This window comes from Rosa chinensis, chromosome 5, assembly GCF_002994745.2.
Source record: "Rosa chinensis cultivar Old Blush chromosome 5, RchiOBHm-V2, whole genome shotgun sequence".
In the NCBI taxonomy this organism is placed as follows: domain Eukaryota; kingdom Viridiplantae; phylum Streptophyta; class Magnoliopsida; order Rosales; family Rosaceae; genus Rosa; species Rosa chinensis.
Window position 1 is genome coordinate 50,725,606 of NC_037092.1, and position 26,375 is coordinate 50,751,980.

A 26,375-nucleotide genomic window follows, 5' to 3' on the forward strand; every position below is an offset into this window, starting at 1 on the left:
AGTTCGTGGACACGTAGTTTGTTTAAATTGGATTTATATCGGAAAAGTTATGACCAAAAATAGAAAAATAGAAATTTCTATTTTTGGCATGGCTTTTTGTTTGTGAGCTTCTATTTGTGGAAGGAGGGCTTATTAAATCAGATGGAAGAGAAAGGAAAGGGAAAGAATCAAAAAAAGAGAGAGAGAGAGAGAGAGCACGGGTAGAACCCGAGTCACCCCCCTCCCCCTTTTTTCTTTTCTTTTCGCCGTCGCACTCCTCCGGCGAATTCGTCGCCGTCCGGCCACCCCAAGACGCATCGTTGGGCACGGCGTGATCCTCTCTTCCTTCTCCTTCTAGCTATGTAAGTATTTCACCTTGGGTAGCTTTGGTTTTGGAGATATGAGGAGAATTGCAGAAATGGAAAAAAAATGGATTTTTGCTTTGATCTCAGTTTTCCGGCGATTTCCGGTCGAATTTCTTTGGGTTTTGGTTGTTGGGGAAGTACTGAATGTATTCCTAACCTTGTTGCAGCTCGTTTTGATCGGTGGAGGAAGATTTGAAGGTGTTTGAGACTGTGAACAGTACCGTGAACAGTAACTCTCGAATTCTTGGGTTCTTGTTTGATTTTCTGGATATTCCTACTTGAATTTGGTTGTTGTTGCAGGTTTAGAGATAGTTGTGTGGGTTATGAAGTTGATTTTGGAATAAATGGGTTGATTGGAATTGAATTTAATCTTTAAGTTTGTGTTAAATTTGAAATTGTTGGATATTGAGGTTTTGTTGGTTTTGGATTTTTGAACATGCTTGTTGGATTTGTCATGTTGGTAGTGTTGGGTGAATTCTCTTGTTAAAGGACTATTGTGAATTATTTGTTAGGTAGTAGAGTGAATTTGAGAAGGTGGAGTTGGAATCGTGAATTAGAAAAAGGGAAAAATTAAGAATGATTGTGGAAATTTTTGGAAGGATTTATATTATCGATTGGTGGTAATTTGTGATGAAGGAGGTGAGATTAAATTGATTTAGTTATCGAAAGGTTCTTGTGAAGATTTAAATTAAGTGAAGTCCTTGATCGATTGAGAATCGAATTAAAAATCGGTTGAGTAGTTTGAGTTAGAGGGCATTGAGATTTTAAGGAATTATAGAATTAATCCCAAATTAAAGTGTGGGAGTTTTATAACAATTTGTGAATAACGGATGCTTATTCCGAGGGAAATGAGTTGTTTTTGAGAGTATTTCCTTATTATGGTTAATTATATCCATGCAATTGTGACAGGACGTACTGAGCCATCGAGCGAGGAGGACACAGGCAGGCAGCAGGGTTAGCTGCGGGATTCACTTGTGAGTGGACCTTTATTTTTATTTAAATAATGCATGCAGCATGGTATTAAGTTTTGAAATGTGATTTTATGGAAAGAAAAGGATTAAAAAGGAAACAGTTGACAAGGAGGCCAGTTTGGCGCATGCGTATCTTACCTAGTCGGCAGACCCTTCTAGGTAATAGTCTGGTTGGCAGTCCCTTCCAGACTACAGCTCGGTTGGCAGTCCCATCCGATGCGTCATCTGGTTGGCAGTCCCTTCCAGATGACTTGAGGTAGTTAGTCGGCAGTCCCGTCTACTACATGTGGCTAGTTGGCAGTCCCAACTAATCACCGCCTCCTACTCCGGTTGGCAGTCCCTCCCGATGCGTCATCGGGTGGCAGTCCCTCCCCGATGGCATGAGATGCCTAGGAAGCAGTCCTTCCTAGCCATCAAATGAGTTTCATGGAAAAAGGATTGAGTTGGAACTTCATAGGGTTCAGCTGCATGATGGTTTTGTTAAAAAGAGAAATGGGGAAGCATACCATAAATTGTTTTGATTCTAGTTTCGGTTTTGTCCACTCACTCTAATGGATTTTATATGTTTTCCCCTGGGCCCTTCGTTTTCAAATGCCCAGATTTCAGATTAGCAGAGATTGCGTCCAGGCTCAAGGACTTTGGGAATCAGCGCTTCCGTTTTTGTCCGTAGGTTATTACTTAACCTACCTTGTATGATATCGGCTTAGTTTTAGTGTTGCTCTGATAAGCCTTTTCTTTTGATTTTGATGGATGTAGTTGTTCGGATTGTGGTTGCTTACGGAGGTTATATTGGGATTTGAACTTTCCGGATGTAATATATGTGCTTGGATTGTAACTATGATATTGTAGGTTGAGTAGAAGTTAATGTTGTAATCATATCCAGGTTTGTGAAATTTTTGGGTAGCCCATATTTAGGGGAGGTTCTGCCGAATTTTCGGTAGGATTTCGCTTAATGTGGGCCCCGCAGGCTCGTATCCAGGTAATTGGGGTGATTCCTGGGTCGGGTCCTGTCATTGCGGTTTTGTCATATCGATCATAGTAGGTTTCCGGAGACTTTGGGTGGTCTCGGATGAGGTTTCGCCTCGATTGGCATTACTTTTAGGGTTGTTGTTCGATTAGGGGATTTGAACTTTAATCACTTGGTGATTCACTGATTTGAGATCATTGGTGATTAAGTGCTTCTCAAGGTGATTGGACGAGTTGTTAATGTGAGTGGTAGTTCGGTTCTATATAGAACACGCAGCGGGATTTTGAGGTGAGTAATCTCACAATGTTAATTTAGGAACGAAGTTACTTTTATTGTTTTGAGAGTTATTTAGTTAACTACAAACTATAGTTGGTATTAGTGGCATTCCTGAGTGAATGACCACGTATATATATATATTTACGTGAAATATGTATATTCTTATGGGTTGATGGGTGAATTAAGCAATAGGGATTGATGGGTTCATTATATTGTTTTGAGGCTTGACCGGGAAACATTATTTTAGGAATTGAGAATTTCTATTGTTTGAAAAGTGTCAATATTTGGTGTGAGTTGCTTTAATGTGATTTGAACGTTTTGATCTAACAACCGGGGGTCAGAAGATCTGAGAGTCACAAGTGGTGATTTCTCCTTTTGATTTGATTTAACATTTTGGGTCCAGAGAAACTTGCTTAATGTTTTGATTTGACGATCGGGGAGGTCTGATGATCGGAGGTCACGGGGTGACATCTCCTTTTGAGAGTTGAGTAACTTTTGGTCCTGAGTGACAGCTTTGAAATGTTTTGATATGATGATCGGGGAGGTCTAAGGATTCTAGGTTGCTGGGAGTGACCTCAGGCATATATATCGGGACTTCACGCCTTTGGCCAGGTGAGTAGATACGATAAGTTAGAGCTCTAGTCTGTTGCCATTGTACATCATGGGGGGTAGCGGAGAGCTATTTGATGCTCATGAGTATGTGTTTTAAAAGGGAGTGTCAGAGATTCTTTCTTTTAAATGTCCAGGGAGGACTTGTGTATCATATTTAATTGTCAGAGTTTCAATTTATATGATTGTGTCATGCGGTGACTTTTGTTGATTTGAGAACTTGTTTTAAAAGGGAGTGTCGGAGATTCTTTCTTTTAAATGTCCAAGGAGGATTTGTGTATCATATTTAATTATCAGAGTTTTAATTTATATGATTGTGTCACGGGGTGACTTTTGTTGATTTGAGAAAGTGTTTTAAAGGGAGTTTCAGGGATTCTTTCTCTTAAATGTCCGGGGTGGACTTGTGTATCATATTTAAATTGTCAGAGTTTCAATTTATATGATTTTGTCATGGTGTGACTTTTGTTGTGATTTTGGGGAAATGCATATTGAATTGTCAGAGTTTCAATTAATATGATTTTTGTCACGGGGTGATTTGTGTTGTTTTTTTTTTTAGAAAAGAATGTGTTGTTTTGGGAAAACAGGGTGTGTGTTCCTTTTTCACGAGTTGATGGGTTTCCTGGTTGGGCGAGTTGTGCGTGTGTTTTTTGAGTTACTCATACGAGCTTTTGTAAGCTTACCGGGTTTGTTGTGTGGCAACCCGGTGCACTATTCAACGGTGTAGGAGTTAATCTTGCAGGTTAGGATAATCGTGGCTGAAGCTGAGGTAGCGTCTTTGCAGCTTTACGGTAAGAAGCCATTTTTGTGACTTTACCATTGATAAAGACTTCCGCATGTTACAGCTCTGAGGAGCATTTACGTATTATTTTGTTGTGGTAATTTAATTCGTAAGCTTATGTAATATATGACTCTGTGGAGCGAGTCAATATTGACATAGTGGGTTTCAGGGCATCAATATGTACTTTGTTTCCAAGTATTTTGTATTGATGGTTGAACCATCACGCATGTATAATTATGAGATTATATATCGATTTTTATTTGTGTTAAAAATCAGGGCGTGACAACGTCAATACCAATCAGTGGACAAGTGGAATGAGGAAATCATAGTTCGTATGAGGAAGTTATGGTTAGTGGAAGAACTTTCCAATTTTGAAAATTTCTATAAATATGAATTTTCCAGAAAATTTGTCATAATTTCCAACTTTCCAAAATTGGAAAGTTTTGCTGCGTTCTCTCTCCTTCAGAAAACCCTAGACCCGGCCGATTTACCTCTGACTCGACCCGACTACATCTTCTATTTCCAGCCGTCTCCCACAGTGCCATCGCCCATCGGCCCAGAACCACTCAGAGTTACCTCACCGTTCTTCCCACCAGCATCCTTTCGGTCGATTCAAACCGAAAACTGGAGATCGAAACTATCAAAAAACACAAATTCAAATCTGAATTCAAATAAAGAAATTCAAATCCGAAACGCGAAAACTCAAAAAACACAAGAAGACATTTAGAAAAATTTTCATTTAAATTAAGCGATAACACAAACCGAACTCACCAACATCAAATACAGACTTTCTCTTTAGAGTCACATATTAATGTACAAAGAGTTTACAAATTAAACTGAATGAAAATTCAATAAGTAAACGCACTCACTACACAGCGAAAGAATAAAACTAACGTACACTTTAACGTTGAAGCTACAACAATAACCAACCCTCAGTTTCGATGACTGTTACTCCGACCTGCACAATAAACCCTAAACCATGGAATAGTCCACTGGGTTGAAACAACAAACCCAGTAAGTAAGTTTTTGCAAGCTCGTATGAGTAAACCTAAATAATCTCAAAAACGCCTTTCCGACTCGAGGACAAAAATCAACACAATGATTAATTCCAACAACAAAATCCTTTTCTTTTTAAGGAACACACAGGTAGCTACCGTGACAAATCAAATCATTATAAATGAAAACTGGTAATCCCTGCATAGAAAATTAGTTCAGGAGATCACCCAGAAACACACAATTCAAAAATAGAAATCATAGTAATCCCTGCATAAAATTTAGTTCAGGAGACTACATTAAAATTAATCAATAGAAATTATAGTAATCCCTGCATATAGCTGAGTTCATGAGATTACTTAAAAATTAACAATAGAAGTAAAAAAGAAAAAGAAATAAGGAAACCAAACAATAGAAATGAAAAAGGAAATTAATTAAAGAAATCAACAACTCACGCTAATGAATCCTTCCAAAACTCAACTCCTTTTACTAAAAGGACAATTACAAGTCACCCCGTGACAAAATCATAGGAAATGTTAACCTAACAAATCAATATGAAAATCTGGTCCAACCTGGACACGTTGGCAGACAGACTAGAGCTCTAACTGATCGTAATCACTAACCCGGCCAAAGGCATGATTCCGATATATTGCTTGCGACCCCGGATCCTTAGGCCAACCTGACCCTTCTATCAAAACATTTAAACGAGTCGCAACTGGACCCAAAACATTACTCAAATCACCAAAAGGAGAAATCATAACCTGTGACTCCCACATCTTCAAACACTTTTCAAAACAATAGAAATACCATTTCCCACAACTTATTGTTTCCTGAAAAGTCATACCCCAAAACAATATATGAACTCATTCACAAATATTGTCTGCATCACACAATTCAACCAATACATGTTGTATTTCTACAGACAATAAATACTCGAAATAATATTCCACATAAAATCACCATTATATTACTTTACCCAATGCCACACCATCCAGATATATATGTTTCATATAAATATATATATATATATATACGTAATTATTCACGCAGGAATAACCACTAATACCAACTATAGTTCATACGTATTAAAACCAAGAAATTCATTTTATACTTAAATTCATTTTCTTACCTGTGAGTCGTAGCCCTATGAACCATAGTCGATCGAGTTCATATTATTTCAAACAAATCTTTATTTTTGAAAATGATTTACAATTATCAATCAATTCCACCCATTAAATAACTCGGTTCATAAATGAACCACGTGAGACTTACTCATCTCTAAATCCTGCTGCGTCTTCTCTTACAGCAGATAAGGTATCGACTACTCTCCGTCAATCACCTAAGGAATGTACATCACAACTTAGTGTACGAATCAAAAACAATTATAATTAGAACACCCATTTGCCACAAAATCTCGAAAGTAATGCCAATCGAGGCAAAACTTCATCCAAGACCACCCGAAGTCTCCAGAATACTTTTATGATCGATAACTCAAGGTTACAAGTCGATCGGCCGGCCGGATTCCCACGAATCGTAAACCGATCGAACTAAAAACCCTAAAACTTTGAAAATTCATAACTTGCTCATACAATTTTCAAAAATTACAAACCATATGTCGAAATGATCATATCAATGTGTAGATTAAAAAGAGGAAACATTAACTGTTCTGGGGGTGGCCGGAAGTGGCTGGAAACGGCCGCCACAGCCGCCGTCAAACTCAAAATTTGGCCACACTTCCTAAACTAAAAATCTTCTTCTCAACAAGCCTAACAACATTTATAACTAGCACAAAGTCAGAATCAAAGCCATTTGGCTGGAATTTACCTCGCAAGATTTGAAACCCGAAAAACCCTAGATTCTCAACGTGTGAGTTTATCTCGTGATTTGTGTGGGTTTATCCCGTGCTTTGTTTATTGATTTAAATGTGTGAGTTTATCTCGTGATTTGTGTGAGTTTATCCCGTGCTTTGTTTATTGATTTAAACGTGTGAGTTTATCTAGTGATTTGTGTGGGTTTATCCCGTGCTTTGTTTATTGATTTAAACGTGATTCGTGTGAGTTATTCTCGTGATTTGTGTGGGTTTATCCCGTGATTTGTTTATTGATTTAAACGTGATTCGTGTGAGTTATTCTCGTGATTGGTGTGAGTTGTGTGTGGTTTGAGTTACTCATACGGGCTTGCAAAAGCTTACCGGGTTTGTTGTGTGGCAACCCGGTGCACCATTCAAACGGTGTAGGGGTTAATCCTGCAGGTCAGGATAATCGTGGCTGAAGTTGGGGTTGCATACTTGCAGCTAAAAGGTAGGAAGCAAATTTTGTGACTTTACCGTTATTTGGACTTCCGTTGTAGCACTCTGAGGAGCATTTACGTTTTATCTTGTTGTTGACAATTTAATTCGTAAGCTTGTGTAATTTATAACTCTATGGAGCGAGTATATATTAACTTTGAAGGTTCAGGGCATCAATATGTACTTGTTTAAAGGAAAAAAGATTCCAGGTATTTTGTATTGATGACTGAACGTTCACGCATGTATAATTATGAGATTATATATATATATCGATTTTCATGTGTGTAAAATCAGGGGCGTGACATGGAACATCTCCGATAAAGAGAAGAATTTTAGGATATATCCCCAATAAAGTGAAGAAATATCTGTATTTATTTTTTAATCATATTTTATAGATATTTCTTCACTTTATTGGGGTTATATCCTAAAATTCTTTGCTTTATCAAAGAAATATCACAAATATTGTAGACCAGCGAGCGGCTTTTTAACCACCTAGAGTATTTTTTTTGTTTTTATAAACCTATTATAACTTGTGGTGTATAGGTTGAAGACAAAATTATAAAAAAAAAAAAAAATAATAATAATAATAATAAGCGAAGAAAAAGAAAAAAAATGGAAAAAAAAATTTTAATGAAAAAAAAACAGAAAAAAATTGCAAAAAAAAAATTCTTTTTTTTTTTTTTTGTCTTGAAAGGACCAGTTTAGCCCTCAAAAGTCAGACTTAACGGTCCAAATTGGACGGAATAGTGGAAATTGGACACGGCTAATGAATTTGAAGAGTACAAGGGTGTTACTGATTAAATTGAAACTCGAGGGACTAACATGATGACGACCCCTAACCTCAGGGGGCAAACTGAAATTAGTCCTATCCAATATAGTTTAGTGTATCACAACATTTTCTTTTGTTATAAATATCATTGATATCGAATTAAATTCCAAGCAGTAAATCAAGTGGACGTGCGGCCCAAGTATAGTCGCCTAGACACAAAGTCCCTCTTACATCCTTTAGGCAACCTTACTGAAATGGTCAGGTAGGGGAGGGCGACCATAAGAGGAAAAATCCATTTTGGTATGAGCTACTCCCACATAGTGGTTTAGGCCCATTTGCAAGCACTTCTGGATTCAAAAACCCGTCATGAACGTTGTCCCCTTCCTAGACACCATCCCACATAGGCTATACTTACTGAGATGAAAAAGGTCATAAGTGTGAAGACAGTTCAACAAGTGTTAATAAAGGCCGCTCTCAACCTTAAGGGACCTGAGCTAGGTACCAACAAAGGGTTTAGGCCAATATTAACAAACGCGACTTCACCTATTCTTCTTCAATTTACAACTTACAATTAAAACTCGTATTCAACAATATAAAAAAAAACATCCTAGTTAATTTACACTAAGTTTCAAACAATTTATATACAACACTTATAAATAAAAACAAGTGATTTTTCAATCCTCGGTAACGTAGCGAAAAATTGATACGCTAAAAGTAAGCGCATAATTTAACCCTGAAAATGTCATCGTTAGTATATGGTAAATAGGGATCGTTCTAACCGGGGATTGAGGGTACACCTGTCATTGTAAAAAAAATAAAGAATTAAAATAAATACAAACTATAATATTTACAAAATATATACAAATAACTAAATAAAAGGGGGATTTAAGAATTAGAGTTTTGAAAATTAAAATAAATAAAAGAAAGAAAATATAAAAACACATATACAAGGGTGGAACGCAAGTAACAAAGATTAAAACCACAATCATATGCAAGAAATCCAATCACAATTCCTATAGTTGATCTTCAATGTCATGAGAAAGAAGTTGACCATGTGAAACGTTAGAAAGCAAACGATTTCCCATTTTGTACTTTTCTTCAATAATTAATCCAAGTGAAAGCACCTAAATTAATCCTATTGAACATGCAATCATAGTCTAGAAAGCTAGCTAATCAAGAACACATTCAACGCATGAAGCATAGAGAAAGGATGTCAACCAAAGTGCACAACCTAGTTATGAATAAGTTCACCTATTTGCAATCCTCCTTAATTGATTTCGACTTTTGTCCAAAGCCTTTACTACTTAAATCTAGCTCAAATTACATGCATATATCCTAAGTTGGCCACCAAAGAACGCATACATACAAAAGTTTTCTATAATCCAAAATCAATCAAGAAATCTCACATAAGCAACATATCAATCAACAAAAGAAATCGTAACTTTATTTCAAAACATATAAACGGGCTTTAAACTTTGCCCTTAACGTCATGTTAACTAGAATTCATAACTCTACGAATCAAACAAAGGAAAAAGAAAAGAAAGTTTGAAATATACTGTGAAAGATGGATGACAAGGCCTTGAGATGAAGAACTTGAAAATCCTTGAAAGCAAGCAATCTTCTAGGGACGACACAAGGGTGGATGGCGGATAGGATCTTGATGTATTGCATGACTTCTTCTCCTCCTCGGTTGAGACGCAGAGCTTCTGAAGACTAGAGAATGGAGAGAATTTTTCTAATGTTTATTTTCTAATGGAGAGAAGTGTGTTGTGGTGGTGTGATGGTGTCTAAAACATCTAGAGAGAGAGAGGCTATATATAGGGGAAGGCAAGGCTTCATGAATTTAATTTCCAAAGAATTTTCTGGTTGCACCACACAGCTTCGACCAATCACGAAGTGCCACGTCAGCTCTGTTGTGTCATCCAACCAATCAAAAAGCTCCAAAATCAATCCCTAATATATTGTTGCTGATTTTCCCATGATTTAATATGATTTTATTCACAATTTTTGGCCAAATATCTAGGCATGAACCTAGACAATGTATCCGGATGCATTTTGGACCTTTTCTCCCTTAAATCTCTCCATGGCTTTATCCTTAACATCCTCCCCTTGATTTTCTCTTGATTTTCACATTAAAATTGCAGATTTTATTCTCTAATTTCAGCCAACATATCTTGAGGGAATTAAGGAACGAATCTGGACTTGTTTTGAGCATTTTCTTGTTGCACAATCCCTTGAAACTCTCCCTTGATATTCTTAATGTAATCTCCTTGATTTTCACATTATCTCCATCATTTCCCATGCAAAAATCAGATTTAATCTCCCATAATATCTCCCATGTCATCTTCAAGCCATGTGGTCTCAACTGGGATTCCTAGTTGGACCAGGAAAACTCCATTTCTTCATTTCAGCTCATTTCTTTGTCATTTATTCCAATGTACCTAGAAAATAGAAACTAAATTAAAAATTATTAAGTAAAGGAAATAACTAAGAAAAATATGAGAAAATAATTATTAAAACGTCGCATTAAAATGCTCCTATCAGAGACGATCCACAATCACCCAAATACTATCATGACCATTACGAGTTTGCGGAAGGCTAGAGATAAAATCCATGGTGACATGCTCCCACTTCCACTACGGAATTGGCAACGGCTGCAGCAATCCTGAAGGCTTCTGTCTTTCGGCTTTTACCTGTTGGTACACTAAGCACCTACTCACATATGCTGCAATTTCCCTCTTCATATTTGGCCACCAATAGTATTCCCTTAAAGTTCGGTACATTTTTGTCCCGCCGGGATGCATGGCGTAAGCGGAACTATGAGCCTCCTCCAAAATTTCTCGCTTAATAACATCGTGATCAGGAACACATATTCTATTCCCAAACATTAAGGCTCTATCCCTTCTGATCGTAAAGTCCGCTCTAGTGCCGCTACTCAGTGCTTCTTTTAATTGTGTCAGATATTCATCATCATCTTGTGCCTCCCGCACTTTGTCAATGAGAATCGGCCTCACATGGAAACTAGCTATCAACGCTCCAGATTCTTCCTCAATTGCTAAATTAACCCCCGTAGCTCGCAATTCATAAAGTAAGGGAACTCGAACTGCCCTCAAATGGGCTAAAGAGCTAAAGGGCTTCCGACTAAGAGCATTTGCTACCACATTGGCCCTTCCTGGATGATACTCAATAGTGCAATCATAATCCTTAATTAACTCCAACCACCTCCTTTGCCTCAAATTTAAGTCCCTTTGAGTAAGTAAATATTGAAGACTTTTATGATCGGTGAAAATCTGGCATCGAGCTCCATAAAGATAGTGTCTCCACAACTTAAGTGCAAGTACCACGGCAGCAAGCTCCAGGTCATAAGTCGGATAGTTCCCTTCATGAGGTTTCAGCTGCCTAGATGCATAGGCAATTACATTTCCATGCTGCATTAACACACAACCCAGGCTTTGTCTTGAGGCATCACTGTAAATCACATACTCCCTGCTATCATCAGGTAACGCCAGAACTGGGGCACTAGTTAAACGTCTCTTGAGTTCTTGGAAACTTTGTTCACACTCCTCTGACCAAACAAATTTAGCACCCTTCCTAGTCAATTTGGTAAGAGGAGCAGCAAGCATAGAAAAATCCTGAACGAAACGTCGATAATAGCCTGCCAAACCCAAGAAACTACGAATCTCTGTCACAGTGGTAGGTTTTCCCCAATTCAAAACCGCTTCCACCTTTTAAGGATCTACACTAATACCTTTCGCTGAAACCACATGACCCAAGAATCCTATGCTGTTAAGCCAGAATTCACACTTACTCAACTTAGCATATAGTTTAGCCTCCCTAGTCCAAAGCACCAGCTTCAAGTGTTTAACATGGAGTTCATCACTCTAAGAGTAGACCAAAATATCATCAATAAACACAATCACGAAACGGTCTAGGTACGGGCGGAACACCCAATTCATGAGGTCCATGAAAGCCGCAGGAGCATTGGCCAATCCGAACGGCATTACCTCAAACTTGTAGTGACCATAACGTGATCGGAAAGCGGTCTTGGGTATGTCAGATTCTCGTATTCGTAACTGATGATAACCTGACCTCAAGTCGATTTTAGAAAAGACCTTAGCACCCCTCAACTGATCAAACAAATCATCAATTCGTGGTAAAGGATACTTGTTCTTCATTGTGACTTTATTCAATTTTCTGTAATGAATACACAATCTCAAGGTGCCGTCTTTCTTCTTAACAAAAAGCACGGGGCACCCCAAGGAGATACACTTGGTCGAATGAAACCTTTATCCAACAGCTCTTGTAACTGAGTCTTCAACTCCTTTAATTCAGCTGGGGCCATCTGGTAAGGTGCCTGAGATATAGGTGTTGTACCAGGGAGCAAATCAATAGTGAAATCTATCTCTCTTACTAGAGGTAAGCCAGGTAGTTCATCAGGAAACACATCCGGAAACTTCCTGACCATATGAATATCCTCAATACTCAACACCTCCTTCCTTGTATCCACCATGTGTGCCAAGTAAGCCTGACAACCTTTATTCAAAAGCTTTTTAGCTGTTATGGCCGAAATCAGGCAAGAGGAGAGAATATTCCGTTCACCACGGAAAGTAATTTCCTGTTTTCCTGGACTTCGAAACAGTACTTCCTTACGAAAACAATCAACTAATGCACAGTGTGTCCCTAGAAAATCCATCCCCAGAATTAAATCAAACTCAACAAGATCTAGAGGGATTAGGTTGGCCTCCAAGCAAAAACCATCAACCATTACACCACAGTTATTGAAAACCCATTCTATCTTAAGGGCTTCTCCCACAAGTAAAGAAACATACCACTCGCCTATAAGAGGTGATGACAGCACATTTGCAAAACATGCGAATCTACTTGACATAAATGAGTGCGTAGCACCAGGATCAATTAAAGTTAAAGCAGGTTGATTAAAAATAAACAATGTACCAACGATAACCTTCGGTGAATCACGGCCCTTCTGCTGGGTCATGGCGTGCAGTCTAGCATGTGTCACATGACGACCTCGCTGACCCCTGCTCTGCTGAGAACCAGCTCGGCCTACCGAACTAGTGCGGGCACCACTAGTAGAACCGCCAATAGAGGACTAGCCAATATTCTGAGTGGGAGTAGATCTGGCTCCCTAAGTCAAAAGAGGGCAGTCCCTCCTGAAGTGATCCTGCTGACCACACATAACACATCCCACTGTCTGATACTGCCCAAACTGAGCTGACTGATTAGTAGAAGCCCCACTCAAACCACCATGATAACTCTTGGACCTCTCAAGCTGTTCAGACTGTCGTCCACTAAACTGGCCACGAGAGAATCTCCTGTCACGTATCCTGAATCTAGGACGGGACCTCGAACTGGAACCACTACTCTTTCCACTACCAACAGAAGATCCAGAACTTGATGTGGAAGTAGCGCTGATAGGAGCATAAAATGCGACGTTAATAATGATTAAACCCTATATTTTGCTAAGTTATTTCCTTTATCTCGATCAATTTAACTTAGTTAGTATTTTTCAGGTGAAAATGGAGTCTCAAAGTCCAAAAATGGCTAAGGAAGGCACAAGTGGCACAGAAATGGAAAGAAATGAAGAAATGGAAGTTCTCCCAGTTTGACTAGGAAAAGGAATCCCAGTTGGAGTAGGAATCAGAAGCTGACTTGGATTCAAACTCTTAAGTCGCGGAAATTAGAAGTTCTACTTGGACAGGGAAACTCAATTCTACTCAGATAAGGAATCCTAGTGTGATAAGGAGTCCCTGTTGGACAAGGATTACTCAAGAAGGTTCCGGAAGAGTGTAGAAGAATCTCGGAAAAGGAAGCAGTATTCAACTAGGAAACCTACTTGCATATGGAGTTCTACTCATACTAGGAGAGCTTGGGAACGTTCATGAAGCATCTAGAAGACTCAAGAAGATCATATGCCGTGCACATGGAAGAGGAAGCAACAAGAGATTCGAATTACAAAGCAATATGGAATTTGGACTTCTTGTTGAGTAAGGATTGGAATTTCGTGAGATTCTTGAGGGTTCTTGAAGGTTCTTGACGTTTCTACTTCAGAATAGGCGTGCAAGGCATGTGATGTGAAGGAAAACCGAATTGGACTCAACTTGTGCATTAAAAGTCAAATCCATTACAGATTCGGAAATCTGCCTGTGCAGATCAGTCAACTTCAACGGAGTGTCATAAATCTTTCATAGCTCAGAAAATTATGATCTTTATATGGTTGGAAAGATACGGATGTCTAGTTTCCAGATCGTTTTACGGTTCGTCAATAGCTATTTTCTAGAGCAAGTTATGGCCGTTTTAGTGGACTGAGGTCAATCCTGCCGGAAATCTGTTTTGTGAGAAAGAAGTCCTAAATCAACATGAACTAAGAGAAACCAAGTAGAAACGAATTGGGAGTGCCTTGGGACGTTCTACTATATATACCTTGTGTATTAGACGTTCAGGGGTCACACTTTATTCTCCACAATTTCGTTTCTCACCGGTTTGCTCTTGAGTTTCAGGTTTTTGCATCTACAAGTTCCTAGCCGTGCCATCCTCCATCCTAGCCGTGAATTCTACCTTGTGTTGCTGCCTTGGATCTACTTTGGACCTTGGGACGTAGTCAAGGGTTGTTCATACCATCTTCCCTATGTTTTCTTTACGGTTTAGTGTTTTTGTATTTGTATTTTCTGTTTTGATTTCCTTATGTGTAAAACCAAAACCATGAGATAACTTTCTGATTTTTGGATGTGATTTGGATGTTCTTTTCTATGATTGATGTGTTTGTGTGTTCTTGATCTTGATTAATTGCCGAAATATGGAATGATAATCTGGTTTTGTTTTATAGATAACTTTTATGTGTTCTTGTTCTTTGGTTGCAAACTTAGGATGATTGCATGTAATTGGAGCTAGTAATTAGGTTAAACGCTTCGTGACCCTAATTCAATATAGTAGTAAAGGCTTTGGACAAAGGTCGAGATCAGATTATGCATGTAATGAAAAGATTCGCTTCGAGTACTTGAATTTGCATGTTTATTGACTAAACTTTCACTTGCTCTTAATGATTTGAATGCATGAGATTATGAGTCGCTTCGATTGTGTGATACTTGCATTTGGAATATGTTGGTTTGGCGCTTCGTCGATCAATTGTGTAAAGGGAAGTCATATAAGGGACATTGGGCGCTTGTAACTTTGTTTCTTGGTTGATATCTTTCCATGGTAATTAACAAGATTAAGGGATGCATGAAAATGTTGTTCTTGAATTGTTCTTGATGAATTGTTTTCCAAAAATCCTTCTTTTCCCACCTTTGTAAATAAAATGTTTTTGTTCTTTAATTGTTTTCTGAAAATTTATATTTCAATCTTCAAAAACCCCCCATCTTTATGTTTTCTTGTTTGTGTAAATAATTAAAATTAACTTAGAATTTTTAAGGTAGCATGTTCATATAAATAATAAATAAATAAAAAAAAAATGTTTTTAATTTCGTGAATAGTGTCTCCGTGAATAGTAAATATGTGTTTGTTTTAGTTTTAGTGTTTTTTAGGAGTTTGTTATGAGTTTGTTAGGTCTCCTTAATTTAAGGGATAGGTTCCTAAATTTTAGGGAAAGTAGTTAGAGTTAGTTTTGACTTAGGATTTAATGTTTGACTTGGTCAATAATTTGTTTTCTTAGTAATTAAGTAATCCTAATTAGTATATAACTAGTAATCCTTGTTGTATATGGATTCCCAATGTGATATGGACTTGTAAATTGTGTATAAATAGGAGTAGGATTTCTAAACCTTTTCTAACTTGTTTTCTCTCTTATTTTCGTCCATGCCTATATATATACTTGTATATTTTTGTTATTCTCTCATTCCTTGCTCTCTAAATTCGTGTGAATGTATGTATGCTCTCTAATTCTTTGTTGTTTCTTTTGTTGTTCGAAATTTATGCATGTTTGTACTTGTAAATTTGTAATTTTCGTAGAATTGTATATTCTATTCTTTAATTTGTTTCTCACATGTTAGCACCCTCAATCCCCGGTTTGTTCGATACCCTATTTGCTCTATAATAATGATGATATTTTTCAGGGTTTAAATTGGCGATGCTTTGCACGTATCAATTTTTGGCGCCGTTGCCGGGGATTGAAAAGTCTTCATGTGATGAAAAAAAAAAAACGCCACTAAGGTATGATTTTGGTAAGGGATTTTGAACTATTATGGAATAGGTGAAGTCTCGTTTGTTGATACTAGCCTTAACCCCTTATTTAGCACCTGATTCAGGTCTTTTAAGGTTGAGGGCAGCTTTTATTAACACTTGAAAAATGTCTTGCACTTAGACCTTTTCTTATCTAAGTAAGTATAGCCTATGTGAAATGGTGACTAGGAAGGGGACAACGTCCATGATGGGTTTTGAATCCAGAAGTGCAATCAAACGAGCCAAAACCACTATGTGGGAGTAGCTTGTGCCAAAATGGTTTCTACCTCTCGTGTTCGTCCTCCCCCGCACTGGCCATTTCAGTAAGGTTGCCCAAAGGATTTGAGAAGAAATATGTGTAGAGGCAAGGACTTGGGCCGCACGTCCAAAACAATGGTTCATTATGTCTTATTGAAGTCATACACTTAGACAATTTTTGAAAGAATTGGTTTTGGTAAGAAGGATGTGAGTCATAACGGAATAGGTGAGAGTTCTTTTATTAATACTTGTCAAGCAACTCCTTTTATCTCTGCGGCGCACCTTAGTAACACAGGGTGTCTAGGTTGATTGGATACGAGAAGTGCTTACAAGAGGGCCAAAACCACTATGTGGGAGTAGCTCCGCCAAAATCGTTCCTCTACTACCTGGCTCTGTGCCAAAAGAGTTACCAAAAGATAAAGGGGGGGAGACTTGTATTAACATTAGAATCTCTGGGCCGCACGTCCAAACCTTGACTTGCAAAACTCTTATTGAAATTGATTAATTCGAAAGTTGTAGAAGATTGTAACTAACCACTATAATTTTCGTTGACCATGTGTATACTTGTATATATGTGACGTTTTAATGTGTGTACCTTGGTCCACGTCATGTTTATACCTTACTAACATTATTCTTTTGTTCTACTACAGATCAATGAATGTCTGGATCGTCTGAACCACCCAAGTACACCAAAACGCCCCTCCACGTCATTCAAGCACGAATTGAAAAGCTTAAGAAAAACTCGGATCTCTTTGACATCCAAGTTACCACTCCACTTCAATTTCGTGAGCTTCAATTAGATAGTGAAGGGAATAGAGTAGAGGGAGGATCAGAAGCTTCTGACACTTCAGTTGTTCCATCACCTCACCAAACGCCACCTCAATCACCTCGTGCACTCTTAGTCATTCAACCACCACCACCACCAATGGCTCTCACCATCAGGCAACTCTCTACATCTGTGATCCCACCTGGTGGCGTTCCAACTTGTATAACCTACCCTGCTGCAGCTGAGGGGGTAACAGCTGATTTTGAATTGAAGTCTGGGCTACTTCATCGTCTTCCTACATTCCATGGACTCTCTATGGAAGATCCCAACAACCACTTGATGGAATTTCAGTTCATCTGCACTAGCATGAAGCCTCAAGGAGCTGATGAGCATATTTTGAAGTTGAAGGCCTTCCCATTTTCGTTGGTTGACAAGGCAAAGCAATGGCTTTATGAGTTGCCAAGTGGACGGATTACATCTTGGGCTGATATGATGAAGGCGTTTCTTGAGAAGTATTTCCCTACATCTCGCATCATCATGCTTAGGAAGAAGATAAGTGGAATCCAACAAGGGCAAGATGAGTCCTACGCAGATTACTATGAAAGGTTCAAGTCTCTCACCACTCAATGCCCTCAACATGGCATGAAGGATGAGACCTTGCTCACTTGTTTTTATGATGGACTCACCAACTTGGAAAGAGACATGCTAGATGCAGCTTCTGGTGGATCGTTTGTTGACAAGGAACCTGCAGCTGGAATGATCCTTATTGAGAATAGGGCCTTGAATCAACAACAATATGGAAGCTCTAGGCCCAAATCCACCACCACACGTGAAAGGGTCCATGAGGTAAGTACTTTAGCTCAACTGGAGGATAAAATTAACAAACTTACTTCTCTTGTGTCCCAGGGATCACATGGACAAGTCATGGTGTGTGAAGTTTGTTCTATGCAAGGGCATGCGTCTAACCAATGCCCTCAACTCATGGAGGAAGGAGGACAAGAAGGTGTCAACGCCATAGGTTTCCAACAAGGGTACCAACGTCCTAGGAATGATCCATATTCGAATACTTACAATCCTGGATGGAGGGATCACCCTAATTTTCGTTGGAAGGACAATGAGAACGTTCAAAGTGCACCTCAAGGCTTCCAACCACGTCCTCAAGGCTTTTATCAAAAGCCTCAACATCCTAACCCTACTCCTTTCAATTCAAATTTTAATTCAAATGCTTCTTCTTCTTCTTCTAATGATGAATTAATCCGAACTCTAACTAAGTCTACTCAAGCTTTAATTGCAGGTCAAACTCATCATGGGAATCAAATCAATGCTATATCTACGGATGTGAATGAGATGAAGAAGCAAATGAGTCAAGTTGTGGAGTTTATGGGTAAGTTTCATGAGCAAGGTAAGCTACCAAGTGGTACCATCCCAAATCCTCACTTTGAGCAAGCCAAAGTCGTCACTACAAGGAGTGGTAAGACCCTTGTAGATCCTCCAACGCCTCCCAAAAAGATCTCAACGTCCATTTTAGAGGAGGAGGATGACCCTGCAACGTCTAAGGCTCATGTGACACCTCCTACTGCAGAACCGAAACCTAAAGGACAAGTTTCTAACTCTTTCAATTCGGTTATTACTAATCCATCTTCTTCTCCTTTGCCTTTCCCAAGCAGATATGCTAAGTCCAAGAAGGATGAAGCCGAAAAGGCCATCTTGGAAACTTTTAAGAAAGTGCAAATCAACATTCCTCTCCTTGAGGCCATTAAGCAAATTCCTAAGTATGCCAAATTTTTGAAGGAACTTTGCACCACAAGGAGACAGAACCGTGAGAAAGAAGTGGTGAAGGTAAGTGAGAATGTCTTAGCTGTGCTTCAACGCAAAATGCCTGAAAAGTGTAAGGATCCAGGGAGTTTTTCTATCCCTTGTGTTATTGGAACCACTAGATTCGAAAATGCCATGCTAGACTTAGGTGCTTCTATAAATGTTATGCCATATTCTATTTATGCATCTCTAGGTCTAGGTGAACTTAAACATGATAATGTTATTATTCAATTGGCAGATCGATCTAATGCATACCCTAAGGGGTTAGTTGAGGATGTACTTGTGCAGGTGGGTGAGCTAATCTTCCCAGCTAAATTTTACGTCCTAGAGATGGAGGAACCCTCTCCCAAGTCAACGCCACTTTTGCTAGGTCGTCCATTCATGAGGACGGCTAGGACCAAAATTGATGTGTATTCTGGCACCTTGTCAATGGAATTTGATGGAGAAGTTGTTGGCTTCAACATTTTCGAAGCCATGAGGTATCCATTAAGTGACTTTCAATCATGTTTTTCTATTGATATACTTGATGATCTTGCGCAGAAATTCATGGAAATAATGGAGGAGGATACCATGGTCTCAACCATTGCAAGTAGTGTTGGTTTCATGGAAGATGGTGCCACCATACCTAAGGAAGACCTCACGGATTCTTATGAATCCATCCACCTAGAAAACGTTGCTTCTCTTGAGGCAACGTCCTTTGTAGGTAAGTCAAATCCTTCTTTTTCACTTCCCATCTCTACTAATAAACCTCTACCTTCAGTGATTCAGGCACCTACCCTAGAACTTAAGCCATTTCCAGATCATTTGAAGTATGTTTACTTGGGAGATAAAGAGACGTTACCTGTGATCATATCCTCATCATTGACGTCTACTCAAGAGGATAGACTTGTGGAGATGCTTAAGAAACACAAGACTGCGATTGGTTGGACCTTAGCGGATATCAGGGGAATTAGCCCTACTACTTGTGTGCATCGGATTTTGCTTGAGGAGGGAGCCAAGCCAACAAGGGAGGCTCAAAGACGTTTGAATCCACCCATGATGGAGGTTGTGAAGAAGGAGGTTATCAAACTCCTTGATTGTGGCGTCATATACCCTATCTCGGACTCTAAGTGGGTTTCACCAGTTCAGGTTGTGCCAAAGAAGTCTGGGATAACTGTTGTGAAGAATGCAGAGAATGAGTTAGTGCCTCAGAGAACGGTGACTGGACATCGAGTTTGCATAGACTATAGGAAGCTCAACGCCACTACTAGGAAGGATCACTTCCCTTTGCCATTCATTGATCAGATGCTTGAGAGGTTAGCAGGTCACGAGTTCTATTGCTTCTTGGATGGATATTCTGGTTACAATCAAATCGCCATTGCTCATGAGGATCAAGAGAAAACGACCTTCACTTGTCCTTTTGGAACGTTTGCCTACAGAAGAATGCCATTCGGACTATGTAACGCCCCAGGTACGTTTCAAAGGTGCATGGTAAGTATCTTCTCTGATTTTATTGAGAAAATTATTGAAGTTTTTATGGATGACTTTTCTGTCTTTGGTAAAGATTTCGAAAATTGCTTAAGTAATTTAGAATTGATACTTGAACGTTGTGAAGAAACTAACCTTGTTTTAAATTGGGAAAAATGTCACTTTATGGTTAAACAAGGAATAGTTTTAGGGCATATTATCTCTAAACGTGGAATTGAAGTAGACAAAGCTAAAGTAGATCTAGTTAGATACTTACCATACCCCACAAGTGTGAGGGAGGTCCGTTCTTTTCTTGGACATGCAGGTTTCTACAGGCGCTTTATCAAGGACTTTTCCAAGATTTCTAGGCCCCTATGTCGTCTACTTCAAAAGGAAGTGGCGTTTGAGTTCAAGGAGGATTGCAAGGATGCATTCAATGCTTTAAAGGAGCTTCTGACGTCTGCTCCTATCATGCTTCCTCCAGATTGGTCTCTTCCCTTTGAGATCATGTGTGACGCCTCAGATTATGCCATTGGGGCCGTGCTAGGCCAAAGGAAGGACAAGAAGCCTTATGCCATCTACTATGCGTCAAGAACCCTCAATGATGCTCAACTCAATTATTCTACAACTGAAAAAGAACTCTTAGCTGTTGTTTTTGCCTTAGAAAAATTTCGATCTTATTTATTGGGTACTAAAGTTATTATTTATTCTGATCATGCAGCTTTAAGGTACCTAATGTCAAAGAAGGAGGCAAAACCTAGGCTAATTCGTTGGATACTCTTGCTTCAAGAGTTTGATGTTGAGATCAAGGATAAGAAGGGCTCTGACAACGTTGTGGCAGACCACTTGAGTAGGCTAGTGAGTGAGGAGGACGCCATACCCTTAGTGGAGATGTTTCCGGATGAACAACTCTTCGGAATCCAGGTAAGTGAGCCTTGGTATGCAGATATTGTTAATTATTTGGTGTCTAAAACGTTTCCTAGTCATATGCAAAGTGCTCAACGTGATAGACTTAAGTTTTTAGCTAGACAATATGTTTGGGATGATCCTTACTTGTGGAAATATTGTCCTGATAAATTGATAAGGAGATGTGTGCCTAATAATGAACAGAAAGCTATACTTGAGTTTAGTCATGCTAAGCAATGTGGTGGTCACTTTGGCTCTGATAGAACTGCTAGGAAGGTGTTGGAATGTGGTTTTTATTGGCCTACTTTGTTTAAAGATGCATATAATTTTTGTATGACATGTGATAGATGCCAAAGAACCGGTAATTTAGGCCCTAAAGATCAAATGCCTTTAAAACCTGTGATAATTGTCGAAATCTTTGATGTTTGGGGTATTGATTTTATGGGACCTTTTCCTTCATCTAATGGTTTTCTCTATATCCTCTTAGCTGTTGATTATGTTTCTAAATGGGTGGAAGCGAAAGCCACCAGAACTAATGATTCTAAGGTTGTTGCAGAGTTTATAAAGTCTAACATTTTTAGTAGGTTTGGCATGCCTAGAGCAATCATTAGTGACGGAGGTTCTCACTTTTGCAACAAGACCATTGAGGCTTTGCTCAGGAAGTACAACGTCACTCATAAGGTTTCCACGCCTTATCATCCTCAAACGAGTGGACAAGCAGAAGTTTCAAATAGGGAGATAAAGCGGATACTTGAGAAAACCGTGGGACCTTCAAGGAAGGATTGGAGCCAACGCTTGGAGGATGCATTGTGGGCGTATAGGACAGCCTTTAAGACGCCAATAGGGATGTCTCCATTTCGGTTGGTGTATGGAAAAGCGTGCCACTTACCTGTGGAATTGGAGCATAGAGCATGGTGGGCAGTTAGAACGTTCAACATGGACTTGGATGAAGCTGGACTTCATAGGAAGTTGCAACTCAATGAGCTTGAGGAAATTCGAAATGATGCCTATGATAGTGCTCGGATTTACAAGGAAAAGACAAAGGCTTTTCATGATAAAATGATTCGTGGAAAGGCTTTTGTAGTTGGTCAAAAAGTTCTTTTATTTCATTCTCGATTAAAGCTTTTCCCTGGTAAATTACGTTCTAGATGGTTTGGTCCTTTTATAGTTACTAACGTTTTTTCTCATGGTGCTATACAGATAAGGAGCCCTGCAACTGGAAGTGAGTTCAAGGTAAATGGCCATCGTCTTAAGCCTTATTATGAGGCATTTGTGGAGCACAATGTGGAGGATGTACCCCTCCAGGAGGCGCCACCAACTGAGGACTAAATGAAGGTGCAAGTCTAGGCTGAAAGACTTTAAACATTAAGCGCTGCATGGGAGGCAACCCATTTCATCCGTAGCTATGGAGGAGCCATCAACGCAGATTTGCATTCTTGAACTCTTCCCTTCTCTTTTATTTTCGAGAACTTTGTCTTTGTTTTAGGTTTCTTTGCGTTAACTCTTATGCCATGCTTGTTTGATGTTTTGTATGCTTTATACTTGTTTATACATTGAGGACAATGCATGATTTAAGTGTGGGGGAAGGGTATAACGTAACGTTTCACTTTGTTTTTAGGAGCTAGTTGTGTGGTTATAAAAAGAAAACAAAATAAAAAAATCGGAAAAATCAGAAAATAAAAAAAATTTTTGCGTTAACTTTTGTTTTAGGTTTTGTGTTATATGTTTTGGTTTTTATACTTATATGTTTTGTTTGTTTATTTTTAGAGTCAAAATGAATTTTGGGTAAATATCTTCTTCATCGAAGGCGCATCCAATGGGATGTGATGTCTAAGGTTTAGTTTGGATATGAGAAGTGCTGACAAAGGGTCTCGTCCCCTGTCAATCAAGTGAGCTGAGCTCCGCCAAAATCGTTCCTCTCTTCACCTGGTCATGTTCCAAAAGGAGTTACCGAAAGGAGAAGGGAAATAACCCTAAGTCCAAAACGTTTTTGCTTGTTTGTTGCGTCAGTTTTATGTTAGTTTTTGTGTTGTTTTGTGATCGAGTCTTAGGATGCCCTTTTAACTGTCTAGGATGAACTTATATCTCTGAAATTAAGGCTAAAAGAGGATCACAAGATTGAGATAATGTTTGATGATATTCTTTGGTTAATTATGATTTATGAAAAGCATATGAATGTGTAGTAGATATGGTGCATGCGTAGCTTTGGTACAGAATATGAACATGTGGAAGATAAGTTGTGATTCATAATAACCCTTGTGAGAATTTGAGCCATGTGCCCTTTCTTTGTTGAGTGATTAATGAAAAAAATGAATTATACTCTTATTTTCTTGGCAATGATTTTGTGATCTCATTATTCTTTCATCTTGATTGATTACTTGCCATAGATTAAGTTTGATGGACTAGAGAATGCTAGAATTCACTTTTGTGCTTGTTGAAACTTTTATCAATACATGTCCCTGATTCTGGAAAGGATAAAGGTACTTACTTAGGATTTTACCACCATTGCGAAATAAAGCCTGTGTCCCTAATTGTGCCCGTCGTGGGACTCCCCTAGTTTAACCATTTTGAGCCTACATTGAGCCTTTTTCTTTCATCACCCTCAAAACTCCTTAACCCTTAACCTTAGTATAGTTATATCCGTACCCTTTGTTCTAAAGACTTAGTGGAGCATATTTTTGAGACTTTGCTTGGAGTTTTGGCGTCAAGGAAGATTTTTGAAGACATGAAGAAGTTCAAGTGTGGGGGTAGACTTGTCCATATGAATTTGTGTTTGTAATTGCCGAAAAAAGAAAAAAAAGAAAAAGAAATCGTAAAAAAAATAATAAAGGAATATTTCGGCAATTAAAGAAAAAATGTGTGCTATTGTTTATGTTTATGGATTTTAGTCCCCTATACTTGGTGAATTTGGAGTTTGTTTTAAATTGAAGGCCCATTGTTGAAAAATTTGGTCTTTGTCCAATTCACTTGTTCGAAAGAAGGTTAGAATGAAGTATGGGCCCAACATGATGGCACTTGGCCCTTTTATAAAGCTCTGGAGGACATGACGTTTGCTATGCTTGGTGGATTCGAAATTTGGTCTCTCTACATCTACAAGTGCTCTACTAGGTTTTTAGGATACTTTGTGATTTCCCTATCCCTTCGTTTCTTTAAACCTTAAGCCTTGGCCCCATTACAACCTTAAATTGTAAGACCTCTTTGATCCTTAAGATGGGACAGCCTTTGATCTGTGGAGATGAGTTATGACTGTTGAACTTATGGCTTGGGTTCATCTGTGCAAGTAGTTGATATCTTTCATGAGATCTTTTGAAAAAAAATGAATATATGTGCTTTCGTTTCTTATGTATGTGATCTACTTTGTAATCTTTCACATATAATTGAGTGATAAGCTTTTAAGCATGAGCCTTGAATCTGAGAGAAGAAAGAATGATATATCTGTGTGAGGCTTGAATCATGACTTATTTGAAATATGTTAAAGAACCCATCACCATTGTTTACCCCCAAGTCTTACATGCTTATATGTAGATTATATCTTGTAATTAGCTCTTGAATATCTTGATGATGTGATGCTTGGTTAAGTGCTAATCTTGGTGACTTGGAAGTAAGAGATTTCTGAGATAATATGTTAAAGGGCGTAGAAGTCATATGTATGTGTCTTTGGTTTGTGACGTTTTTATCTTGATTTTTGTTTAAGTGTTTTTACGTTTTTGAGTCTTTGTGTCCTTGTGTTTTTCGTTTTCTATACTTAGTTTATTTTCGTAGTTTCTTTGTTTTGTGTCTTAGTCTTTTGGTTTGTTATGTTGATTTTGCTAAGGGACTAGCAAAAGCTAAGTGTGGGGGAATTTGATAGGAGCATAAAATGCGACGTTAATAATGATTAAACCCTATATTTTGCTAAGTTATTTCCTTTATCTCGATCAATTTAACTTAGTTAGTATTTTTCAGGTGAAAATGGAGTCTCAAAGTCCAAAAATGGCTAAGGAAGGCACAAGTGGCACAGAAATGGAAAGAAATGAAGAAATGGAAGTTCTCCCAGTTTGACTAGGAAAAGGAATCCCAGTTGGAGTAGGAATCAGAAGCTGACTTGGATTCAAACTCTTAAGTCGCGGAAATTAGAAGTTCTACTTGGACAGGGAAACTCAATTCTACTCAGATAAGGAATCCTAGTGTGATAAGGAGTCCCTGTTGGACAAGGATTACTCAAGAAGGTTCCGGAAGAGTGTAGAAGAATCTCGGAAAAGGAAGCAGTATTCAACTAGGAAACCTACTTGCATATGGAGTTCTACTCATACTAGGAGAGCTTGGGAACGTTCATGAAGCATCTAGAAGACTCAAGAAGATCATATGCCGTGCACATGGAAGAGGAAGCAACAAGAGATTCGAATTACAAAGCAATATGGAATTTGGACTTCTTGTTGAGTAAGGATTGGAATTTCGTGAGATTCTTGAGGGTTCTTGAAGGTTCTTGACGTTTCTACTTCAGAATAGGCGTGCAAGGCATGTGATGTGAAGGAAAACCGAATTGGACTCAACTTGTGCATTAAAAGTCAAATCCATTACAGATTCGGAAATCTGCCTGTGCAGATCAGTCAACTTCAACGGAGTGTCATAAATCTTTCATAGCTCAGAAAATTATGATCTTTATATGGTTGGAAAGATACGGATGTCTAGTTTCCAGATCGTTTTACGGTTCGTCAATAGCTATTTTCTAGAGCAAGTTATGGCCGTTTTAGTGGACTGAGGTCAATCCTGCCGGAAATCTGTTTTGTGAGAAAGAAGTCCTAAATCAACACGAACTAAGAGAAACCAAGTAGAAACGAATTGGGAGTGCCTTGGGACGTTCTACTATATATACCTTGTGTATTAGACGTTCAGGGGTCACACTTTATTCTCCACAATTTCGTTTCTCACCGGTTTGCTCTTGAGTTTCAGGTTTTTGCATCTACAAGTTCCTAGCCGTGCCATCCTCCATCCTAGCCGTGAATTCTACCTTGTGTTGCTGCCTTGGATCTACT

The 26,375-nt window shown here is 38.7% G+C and overlaps 1 protein-coding gene and 1 non-coding gene across 2 annotated transcripts; one reads left to right on the forward strand and one right to left on the reverse strand.

The window, feature by feature from the left end:
• Positions 1-17,085: 17,085 nt before the first annotated feature.
• Positions 17,086-22,086, forward strand: LOC121049224. Its single transcript, XM_040505890.1, has 6 exons — positions 17,086-17,442; positions 18,100-18,211; positions 18,488-18,595; positions 19,247-19,296; positions 19,549-21,378; positions 21,945-22,086. Exons 1-6 carry the CDS (start codon positions 17,086-17,088, stop codon positions 21,957-21,959), a joined length of 2,472 nt encoding a protein of 823 aa, XP_040361824.1. The 3' UTR covers positions 21,960-22,086.
• Positions 17,731-17,837, reverse strand: LOC112168532. Its single transcript, XR_002924293.1, has one exon. It is a non-coding gene; the product is annotated as a small nucleolar RNA R71 (small nucleolar RNA).
• Positions 22,087-26,375: the final 4,289 nt, after the last annotated feature.